At 31.6% G+C, this 11,576-nt stretch overlaps 1 protein-coding gene across 1 annotated transcript; it reads right to left on the bottom strand.

Annotated features, from left to right (window-relative positions):
- Window positions 1–2,569: 2,569 nt before the first annotated feature.
- On the bottom strand, window positions 2,570–9,367 carry LOC137835137 (14-3-3-like protein D). The gene is made up of 6 exons (XM_068643494.1): window positions 9,151–9,367; window positions 8,268–8,574; window positions 8,066–8,153; window positions 6,228–6,337; window positions 6,006–6,154; window positions 2,570–2,887 (listed from the first exon to the last, which is right to left on the bottom strand). Exons 1-6 carry the CDS (start codon window positions 9,224–9,226, stop codon window positions 2,826–2,828), a joined length of 792 nt encoding a protein of 263 aa, XP_068499595.1. The 5' UTR covers window positions 9,227–9,367; the 3' UTR covers window positions 2,570–2,825.
- Window positions 9,368–11,576: the final 2,209 nt, after the last annotated feature.

The raw sequence follows: 11,576 nt of genomic DNA, 5'->3' as shown, positions 1-11,576 counted from the left end.
CATGTTTAAACCCTAGAATAAGTGATATAATATTTGTATTGTAAACACTCTAGAAGAAATGTGAAAAATTTCAAACTTTTATTTTTTTATAAAATTTAAAATTTTACAATTTTAAATAATCAAAGTTATTTAAAAAATCTAATTCTAATTTCTTATCTAATAACATATTTCACCCAACATTTTAAATTCTCTAAAAAGGTACTTTAAAAATTCCTCATCATAACACAAAGTTATTTTATTTATGAATTATTATAACATTAATTTTTTACCTTACAAAATTCTAATTTTAGTTATTAACTTAAAAAAAGTTTTTATTTTTTTTTCATTTTTCATTGTCATTTTGTGTCTAAAATGATTAAAGTGAATAACGCTTTGCAAAGAAAAAGGGTAAAATACAAATATTATAAAGTTTCAAATTACAATCTTTAATTCACATCACACATTTAGGTACATTTGAATAATCGAAATATGACCCCAATAATAAGCCTATTTTGACTATCATTTCAAAATTTACTCTTGATACCTATTCTAACTCATTATAAGGGTGGTTGTGTAGGGTAATTACGAAGTTAGTTAACTCAATCACATCCATTAAATAGAAACCTTTCAAATCGTATGAGACTCATTCTTCCTGTTCTGTAGCTCCCATACAAAATATGAATACAAAATATGAATAGACTTTTTTATCCTTCTTCTACCATTCTCATATTTCGGATTACATAATCCAAAATTAATTTCAAATTCAAAAATAACTTATGAATTATGTAATCTAGAATATATTTTTAAAAAATGGTATTCTGGATTATACAATCCAAAAGTTTGGATTTGAGAGTAACTTCCATATTATGTAATCTGGACACACATTTGAGAAAAGGCTTTCGGATTTCATAATCTGGAAGTTAATTTAAATTTCCAGATTATGTAATTCAGAAACTAATCATACCTATGAAAAAAAGCTTTCAAATTACATAATTTAGAAACTAATTACGAATTTGGAAAAAAACTTCTGAATTATGTAATCCAGAATATTACAAAAGGGACATTTTTGAAATATCAAAAGTTTATGGAGATGGGAGAAGAAGATATGGAGGTGCGGGAAGAAACAATCCACATTCCAACACTTCTAAAATATTGGAAATGTGTCCCATGCACAGATTATATCCTTTTCCCTACTACTAATTTATTAAAGTCTCCACAATTTTAGGTGTTCATGGGAAATCCTTTTCAACAACCTTAAATACCATGATTCTTCATCACAAAATAAAATGACTATAGGCCTTGAATTATGTTATTAATATATGTTCTCCTGGGTATTTTGTCGATCTATGTGATTGTACTCATCACTTATGCTTAAGATTGGGAATTATGTGATTGTACTAATCACTTATGCCTAAGATTAAAAATTATGTGCTGATAGATATTTTGTTGACTTATACAAGTCTCATTACATTGGAAGGTATTTTGACTTATTTCATAGTATTGAAGTCATGAAAAGAAATATAAGATTATTATTAAGTGGCATTTATTGTAAGATTGACATCATAGGACAGAGAGAAAGAGAAAACCAAAAATAATCTTATTCAATCAAATTAATAAAAACAAAGAGGGAGAGAGTTTAAATATAATGTTTAAATAGAAAACAGAGAGAGAAACAAACAACAATTGTTAAGAATTGTCTATCCTACTTACATATCGTCTGTCCCTTAACAACTTCTATCTCTCTCATAATCAACCACATTCTTATTAGTTATTTGATGCTAATTAAGGAATACCTTATCTAAATAAACAAAGGATATTGTAGTCAATTATATATAAGGAACTCCAAATAAATAAATAAAATAATAAAAATACTGAATATTGGGTTCTTCTAGACCCTTAACTATAACCATACCAAACTGATATATTGTAATCGACTGTGGAATGTTGGTTAATGGATTATTATTGAACTAGTAAGTCACAAGTAAAACCATACGAACTAATATATATTAAACTTATAAATTTATAATAATTTGTACAAAAAATATAATTAGAAAATACATTGGTTAATTTTTTAAAAAACCTAAGCCATGCAAACACTTGATTTGTTGAAGTTAAATTGATGAAGTATGAGAAAATTTGAAGAAGCAAGATTGAGTGCCAAAGTTGATTTTCAAGTGGTGTGTGAGGGACCCTTCTTGCACTCCAATAATTTCTTATTGCCCCCTTTAATAAGTTTTTTTTAGACCTTAATTGTAGTCAAACTTTCAATGAAAATACCACTTATTAAGATTTAAATACAAAAAGAAATGTCAACCCAATAAATTAATTCATTGAGTTAGAAAACTTTGAGAATTAAATATCACTTGAATGAAATGTCTGTGTTAAGGGCCTCAGACAAATCCAAACTTGGGAAACTCAAATATTCTGATGAGTTTGAGATCTAATTTCTTACAAAGCACTGAGTTTTATGCATTAGTAATTCAATAATCAGATCAACTAATAATCTGATTTAGATTACTAGAAACCCCATCCAAGTTTTATGATATTGCCTTGATCAGTTTGGTATAGTTAATATTAGGGTGGGTCAATATTAACCATAATACACACAAATAGTGGAGTTATCCATTGCAAACCAATGATGTTTTTGTCACAGACACATGAACAAAACTACCCAACAATAGCATAAAAATGAAGCAGATGATTCAAATAGTCACTCTAAAATAAAAATGACTCAATGTAAACGAGGTGCACTGCACCATTCAAACAGAGGCTTCACTACAGAGGAGAAAATATGCTTTTAAGAAAAATTAATGCATAAAATCTTATAGTTATGATAGACTGAAGGGTTAGCGGCCTAACTCATCTTCTCCTTGACCATTCCTTGCTGTGTCGTCCATTTTTTGGTCCTCTGAAATGGAAAATTAGATCCTTAATCAGTTAAGCCAAAGAACACTTACATGCATATTAAGTTAAACCAAACTCAAAAGTTTAAGCTACCGTCAACAACAAGAAAGAATTGACATTGGAACTGAATTTAGCTCCTCTAAAGTTAGCAAAGATAAAGTAAGTAACCTTAGTCATTAATATGAAAAATCAAAATCATGATTTGGAGATGTAAGGTTGACTTTGTGGTAAAAAGATAGGTTGAGGAACGAATCACCCCGTTAACAAAAACTAACATATTAACAATTTGTTAACAAAAAAAGTCATATCCATGATTTGTTATTCGTGTGTGTTAGCATTAAACTCAAAGCCTTCAGCCGTCATCAGTTTTATTTTGGCATCTGAATAGACAATAATTATTATCTTTAATTCTAGTGTTGAAAGTCATTTATACTATGATTTAAATGTAAATTATAGTATAGGTTTTATGAGAGAGAAGGTAGAATTTGAGAAGTCTATTGTAAGACTATTTAGAGAGATTGTATTCTTATTTGAAAAATAACAGTGAAATAAAATATATATTTTCTGTTCACAAATATCTTGCTCTGTTTTATTCCCTCAACACCAACAATTGGTATCGGAGCTATTTTCTTGAGGGATCTGTGAGGTTAGTAGAGTGCACCAATGGAAGGAGGATCAAATTTTTCAGCAATGGCACCACCTGTCTTTGATGGAGACAGTTATCAAATGTGGGCTGTTCGTATGGAGAGCTATCTAGAAGCATTGGATTTATGGGAAGCTGTAGAAGAGGACTATGAAATTCAGTCCCTTCCAGAAAACCCTACGGTGGCACAAATAAAATCACAAAAAGATAAAAAGATGAAGAGATCAAAGGCAAAAGCATGCCTATTTGTAGCTGTATCTCCTATGGTATTCACAAGGATAATGTCCTTGAAGTCAGCAAAAGAAATCTGGGATTACCTCAAGGCAGAATATGAAGGTGATGAGAGGATTCGGGGAATGCAAGCCCTGAATCTAATCAGAGAGTTTGAATTGCAGAAAATGAAGGAGTCGGAATCCATAAAAGAGTACTCAGACAGACTTCTAACCATTGCCAACAAAGTGAGGTTGCTTGGATCTGTGTTTAAAGATTCAAGAATTGTGGAAAAACTGTTTGTAACAGTTCCAGAGAGGTTTGAAGCCACCATAACAACCCTGAAGAACACAAAGGACCTATCAAAGATTTCTCTTGCAGAGCTCTTAAATGCTTTACAAGCACAAGAACAAAGGAGAGCCATGAGACAAGATGGAGCAATAGAAGGAGCCTTACTAGTCAAACATGAAGGTGGCTGGAGAAACAAAGGTAGAAATTATCCTCCTTGTAAGCATTGCAACAAGTTAGGTCATCCACCGTTTAAGTGTTGGAGAAGACCTGATGCTAAGTGCAACAAGTGCAATCAACTTGGGCATGAAACAATTATTTGTAGAAACCAAAGTGAGCAACAAGATGTAGATGCTCAAATTGCAAATGAGGAGGAGGATGTGCTTTTCGTTGCAACTGGTTTTTGCAGCAATATTTCTAGTGCATCTTGGTTAATTGACAGTGGCTGCACCAACCACATGACACATGACAAGGAACTCTTCAAGGAATTGAGAACTACTGATGTTAAAAGGGTGAGGATTGGAAATGGTGAACACCTGGCAGTAAAAGGAAAAGGCACAATAGCTATCACAAGCTATAAAGGTATAAAAATCATTCCAGATGTTCTTTTTGTGCCAGAGATTGATCAAAACCTTTTGAGTGTTGGTCAATTGTTGGAAAAAGGCTATAAGGTGATGTTTGAAAATAAACATTGTTTAATCAAAGATGTTGATGACAGAGATTTGTTTAAAGTTGAAATGAAGGGAAAAAGTTTTGCTCTCAATCCAATGGAGGAGGAGCACATTGCCTTTAAATCCAAAGAAAATGTCACAGAAATTTATGTACCTGACTTGAAGAATAATATTCTCAGTATGGGAAAATTATTGGAGAGTGTTGAAGCAAAATTTGATAACTTGGAAAAAAGATTTACAAAATTGGAAGAAAAATATGTTGATATGGAGAAAGACAAGGAAAGTAGAGTCAATCAAGTTGAAGAACTCCATTTGTTGCTTTTGGCACAAAAAGAAAAGGTGAATGAATTACAATTCAAATTAAAAGCCCCTTTTGGTTCATGTGTTTTACTTGAAAATAATGGTTTTGACTTAGGAGAATACCATAAATGGAATGGTGTTGAGACACCATCTGAAAGAGAAATATGGTATAATCATTATCTTCGAAGCTCATTGAAGTCAAAGTCTTTCTTAAATCCTTTTAATTCAAAGGGTGAAAGTGGAGAAGATTTTGTTTGGAAAATTAAAAGTAATTCAATTCAAAATTCTGCACGGATTGATGCAGTGAAGGAAAATATTGGAGGCAGTGTGAGCGATGACAATCAGAAAAGCAACAATCTGAATGAATAATATGAAAGGTTTGAGTTTAAGGGGGAATTTGTTAGCATTAAACTCAAAGCCTTCAGCCGTCATCAGTTTTATTTTGGCATCTGAATAGACAATAATTATTATCTTTAATTCTAGTGTTGAAAGTCATTTATACTATGATTTAAATGTAAATTATAGTATAGGTTTTATGAGAGAGAAGGTAGAATTTGAGAAGTCTATTGTAAGACTATTTAGAGAGATTGTATTCTTATTTGAAAAATAACAGTGAAATAAAATATATATTTTCTGTTCACAAATATCTTGCTCTGTTTTATTCCCTCAACACCAACAGTGTGCATGTAATATCAACAGTTAATTTTTTTATCAAACACTAACTTATTTTACCTTACAAGATGAGTAGTTCACTTTAAAGAAGCAGGATCCTATTGGAACTTTAACTAGAAACTAAGATATTTGGGTTGGTCAATTTCCTTTTATTTGATCCAACCACTACACATAAGGAAGGACTGAATCTTGGGAAAAGAGATATGATGAAAACTGAAGGAAAGATGTTCACATGTGGAGGAATAGGCATACAAGTCAATAATAGATCAGCTATCGTTGGTAAGATCCTATGAATCTTAAAGAAATAGAAATTGCATTAAGTGATCTCTATATCTTACCACCCTCTTCGGGGATATCAGAAGTCCATAAGGTAAGGTTATCCCTCAACAGCTGCAAGATCAAGGTGCCATCCTTGTAAGATTCCTCATTCAGGGTATCTAGCTCTGAGACAGCATCATCAAAGGCTTGCTTAGCAAGATGGCAGGCCCTGCAAATAAATTCAAAAAAAGTAAGGATATGGCCCTGCCCTTTGTGTAATTAGCACAACTATTTCTGCATACCTTTCAGGTGAATTCATTATCTCATAATAAAACACAGAGAAATTTAGAGCCAGACCCAAACGAATAGGATGTGTAGGTTGTAATTCACTCTCAGCAGTGGTAGCAGCTGTCTGTAAATAATCATGACTCAACAGTTTTAGTCTAAGCTGGAAATTTAAGGTTTTCTCGATGTCAAACATAACAAAAATACAAAAAATATTGAAGAATAGCAAATGAAACAGTAGGAAAGCAGCATAACATGACAAACAGCTGCAAACTCTGATGACATATTATTGCTCATAAGCAACAGTCATCTCCTCTCCTTACTTTAAAAGCAAGAAAAGCAAATCCTTAATCAGAAAACAAAAGGTGACAATACAGAACTGAGCCATCTATGGTATCCCTCTAATCATGCTCCCATTTGCCATGAAACTGAGCTTGTAAACTATACAAGTAAGGGTCTATCTGTATCCACCCTTAATTTAATTCAAATTACATCAGGATTTTAACCAACTGAATTTCAAGGATGAATAATATTCCCTTGAGAACTTTACAGACAAATAAACCTTAGAACAGCTTTTCCTACTACAGGAAGCTTGATGAATGGAGCTTACACAAGTTTCCAATCAATACAGATTTCACTAAAATGGACCCTAAAAGGCTGAAACAGTTTAAAACTTTTAACTTCCAGTCCTCAAATAATGAAGATATATTTTATAGTGTGCACTGAATATAAGCAAGTTAACCAGTAGGCAACTGTGTATACTAAAACTTTAGAAGTGCACCAGCAACAATGTATACTAACTCATCTCTACCCACATATTAATCAAATTGAACAAGGTAAAATGGTTACTAGGATAAAAAATATTAAATTTTGGCAGGAGGATTGTCACCCGATGGAAAGGGATATGTGATATTGACCTATAAATTACTGCTCTACCATTCACAAATCCTCTCAAATAGATGTATTTTTCCATCCTAACTCTGTTCATGAACTTTATCAGTAATGTAACATTGGAGCTCAATTTCTTGAGACTGTGAATCCCTGTTTGTCATATTATGCTTATTCATATTTCAAGATACAAGACGTTAGGATTCCAAGTATGAGTTTGGTCACACATTGAGTAAGAATAAGCCTAAAGAACAATATATAAGAAAGGAGACTCATTGCACAACCTTCTATAATATGTCGGATCCCCATTCAAAGATTCAGAAAATCATAATAGATTAACAAATGACTAAGTTACTACAAAGACTCTTCTAACTACATGGAAGCACAAGATTGTTGAGCATCCAAGGAAAGAAGTTTCACTTCATAGAGCAAAGGAGTACTTGTTTAGCTAACCTTGCACTCATAAAGCATATAAATATATATAAATCACCCAAAATAAATAGCATAAAACCCAATGAAATTCCCCAGAGAGGCAAGAAGCGAGCATTTATAAATGGCTCAACATAACTTGTAATATAGTAATCTAGTAATGTACAAAACAGAAACGGACAAACTCATGAAACAATTTATTAACATAAGACCTAAATTTACGGCACAAAGATGTTCAGATAAACTCATGGCAAAAAAGTTGTTCCTAAGTAACAGCATTTAATGTTTAGACAAAAAGTGAAAACATCTTTACCTAACCTACCAACACTAAGTTATGAAAGGATGACAATTATCCTGTTATATTCGTAGCAGATGTTGTCTTTCAAATAATAATCCCATCTACATTTTCTGCTAACATTGAAAGCAGCATGTAGCAAGGTTCACCCCAACCTTGTCAGCAGTAGCAGACTGGCATACACATAATATATATAAGGCAAACTCATTTACAGAGGTAATCCTTGTTACCTCCAGCAAATACCTGATATGCTTTAAGTGACTGATCTGCTACCTCTTTCTTTTCATTACCAGCTTTGAATTCTGCCAAATACCGGTAATAGTCTCCTTTCCTGCATCCAATTTAAAACTCAAAGAATGGCTTAATAGACCGAAAAAACCTTGCACATCTGACATCGTAGCAAAAACACTTAAGAACCCACAAAGAAGAAGACCACAAAGCATACATCTTATAATAAAACACTGTGGACTCCGCAATATTAGTGGATGGAATAAGATGCTCATCTAAAATTATCATAATGTCACTGCAAATGTTAGACAGCTCCAACTCCACCTTGTGCCTATAATCCCTGATGCGCCTAACATTCAACTCATTCCCTTTTGACTCCTCTTTCTGCTCTATCGATGACAAGATCCTCCATGAAGCTCTCCGTGACCCCACCACATTTTTGTATCCAACAGAGAACAAGTTCCTCTCTTCCACACTCAGCTCAACGTCCAACTTCGCCACCTTCTTCATCGCATCCACCATTTCTGCACACCACACCACTCCATCACTCAACACTCTTGAATCAAATTCCAAAACAGTAATAAATAAACATTGAGTTTAATTTTAACACTCTCATCCACTCAGAAATCATGGAAGGTATGCCTTTAAAAAAGTTTTTATACTTCACCACTCGAAACTCTGGAACCAAATTCCAAAATACACAACAAATAAATATAGAGTTTAATATTCACACTCATAATCATGTTATTTTAAAAATAAACACACGTTAAATTCTATTCAGAAATCAAGTTATTTATGTATGACTCTAAGAGCAACTATTATAAAATTGAACAATAAATACACCCCAATACACTTCTAAAACTCCAATTTTTCACTCTTTTCTTTCCTAATAATTGAGACTTACACGCAGAAGTGTAAGAAGCAGTGGACATTTATGGAAAAAATTGAAACTTTATCAGACCAAATGCAGTTATTGGGACAAAGAGAAAATGGGTAACTGCAGAAGATGCTGGAAACGTGATTGAAAGTGGAATGCAGCTAAAATGAAGGAACTCGAACAAGTGTTCACTTCACAGTAAAAATCAAGAGAGAGAAAGCACCATCATATCGTTCAGCTTGTTCAGCTAACTTGGCAGCATATACAAAGTTGTCGCGTTCCTTGGAGAAGGTAGCCATGGCTGATTCAGTAGCTTGAGTGTTCCACTATCTCCCTGTTCAGGTGTTCTAGAGAGAGACAGTGAGTAAGAGAGAGAGAGAGAGAGAGAGAGAGGAACCACAAGTGAAGTGAAAGGTAGATGCTGTTTTTTTTCTTAAAAGAAAAGGTTTTTGAGAATTTATAGGTAACCTGGTTTTGCCGGTGGCAGGGTTCTCTCTTTTTTGACAGCAATGGGAAGGTGGGACCCATGAGCGTGGGTGTGCCCGTGTGGGCTGTCAACTGGGTTTTTTTTGTTTTATTATTCATATAAAATAACATCACATACTATTTTTCTTATTTAATTATATAAAGACTGAAATTAATTACAAAATCACACGTCTTTAATTACTAATTTCTTTATTTTATAAAACGTAAATTTTCACATTGATGTAATAGGTTGAAAACAAGTTGCCCTGACTCTCTTTGATTTCTTTTTAAGTATACCTGATATTTTTTTACTCTGCTTTAACCTTCATTGATCTGTAAAATTATTCAAGAAACTAGAATAGGTTTAGATTAAAAAATTACATTATTGTTATTATTATTATTATTATGAAATACTATTTCTAATGTAAGAAGGTAATTAAGTGATGGTTAAGCATATGATGAAGGGTAGTTGGATGAAGGCAATGAATTAGAGCCACCAGTATGTATATGTCTATTCAATGAGTGTGATATTTGGAGGTTTCAATTGGACTTATTTGGTGGGTACCACAAAAACTATATTCAGAACTATTCATTTTGTAAAGTTTCAATACTCTTTCTTTTCTGTCATTTTCTACCCAATTTTCACGTAAAAATTACTTTTAAATAAAAATATTCTATAAGTTTGCTTACATTTGAAAATAAAGTAATTTTAAAAAATAACATAAAATAAACTATCTTAAAAAGCGTAAATAACTTAAACTTGGTTATAATTGTAAAAAAAATGTTTTTCACTAAATATGCCCCTTTATATTTTCTAAAACAATTTTTGTATTGGCTTGTTTTGATAAACTACTATAACTAATTTATCAAAATAAAATGTTTTTAAAGTTTTTAGTCAAAACAAACAAAATATTTTCTGCTAAAAAAGTTATTTTTCTAAAAAATTCAAGTAAACACATCCATTATTTTAATATGGATAGTATGTATGTAAATTGATTAAAACAGAAGAGAATTACTTTACATAAATAATTGTCTAGTTTTATTGAAAAAAATTATTCATAAGTTATATTTATAATCATCTCCTATATTTGTCCAAAGTAAGCAACTTTAAATTATTCTCTACAATAAATTTGTCATCTGTGGGGTGTTTTTATTTTCGAAAAATTTACTTCAAAACTTTTACTCATCACAATCCAATAAAATTCTATCAATGGTGAAATACATAATATCTGTGATATATTTTGTTGGAAAATAAATTAATAGATTAAGAGCGTGTTTGTAAAAAAAAAAATACTATTTAAAAGACAAAGAAAATAGGTTAAAAATATCATTGCTATGGTAAACCAAATGTGACTGGGACAATTTATTTTACACTGTTTAACAAAAATAAAAAAATATGATTGAGAATTCTATTTAGTTTAAAACCACCAAAAACAAACGTTTTTTTAGAGAAAATAATGATGGTTTATAGATTTTTTTTTTATAATTTCACTCTTCTATATTTCTTCTATTTTTTCAAATTAAATCTTTCTAAAGGTAACTTTATTTCTCCAATATTTTCATGCATCATATTTTCTTTCTTCATTTTTATTAATCCTTTTTCTTTTCCTTCCAAATTTTTGCAGTGCAAAGATTTTAAAAGTTGCATTATTTGAATAAAAAACATGCTATTTTTTTTACCAAAAGCAGAAGTTAATTTGAAAGGATGGATGAGGGTGATGGATCCCCAAGATTCTTCCACAAATAAAAGAGAGAAAAAAAAAAGCAAAAGAAGTTGGTAACATTTTTACTTTGTAGACACCCTGTCACCATCATGTTTTTGGGACACAAATTGGTTCTCCACCAGATCACAAAATTTGTTGTCCTTGTATAGGGTATCTCATTCAAATAATATAGGTAAAAATCCAATAGATAAATCTTTTCTATATTAAATATTCTTCCATCACTATCAGATCTTCTCGGTCTTCTAAGAAGGTATCTACAATCACACTTAGATAAATTTTGATGTTCAAGTTGGTTTTGGAGTATGAGTGAAAGATAGTTATGGGACACAAATTTTGTTATCTTTGAACATAAGGGAATTTGTCTTTTCATAGTTTGTGGTGACGGACCTTATGGTGCACGGCTGATTAGTTGGGGTTTAATAGGTCAAAGAGTTGCTTAATTATAATTTGGAGGTGATTA

The sequence above is a fragment of the Phaseolus vulgaris genome, chromosome 5 (assembly GCF_000499845.2).
Source record: "Phaseolus vulgaris cultivar G19833 chromosome 5, P. vulgaris v2.0, whole genome shotgun sequence".
Classification (NCBI taxonomy): Eukaryota; Viridiplantae; Streptophyta; class Magnoliopsida; order Fabales; family Fabaceae; genus Phaseolus; species Phaseolus vulgaris.
The sequence above is the reverse complement of the archived record's forward strand: the minus strand, read 5'-3'. Positions and strand labels throughout refer to the sequence as shown.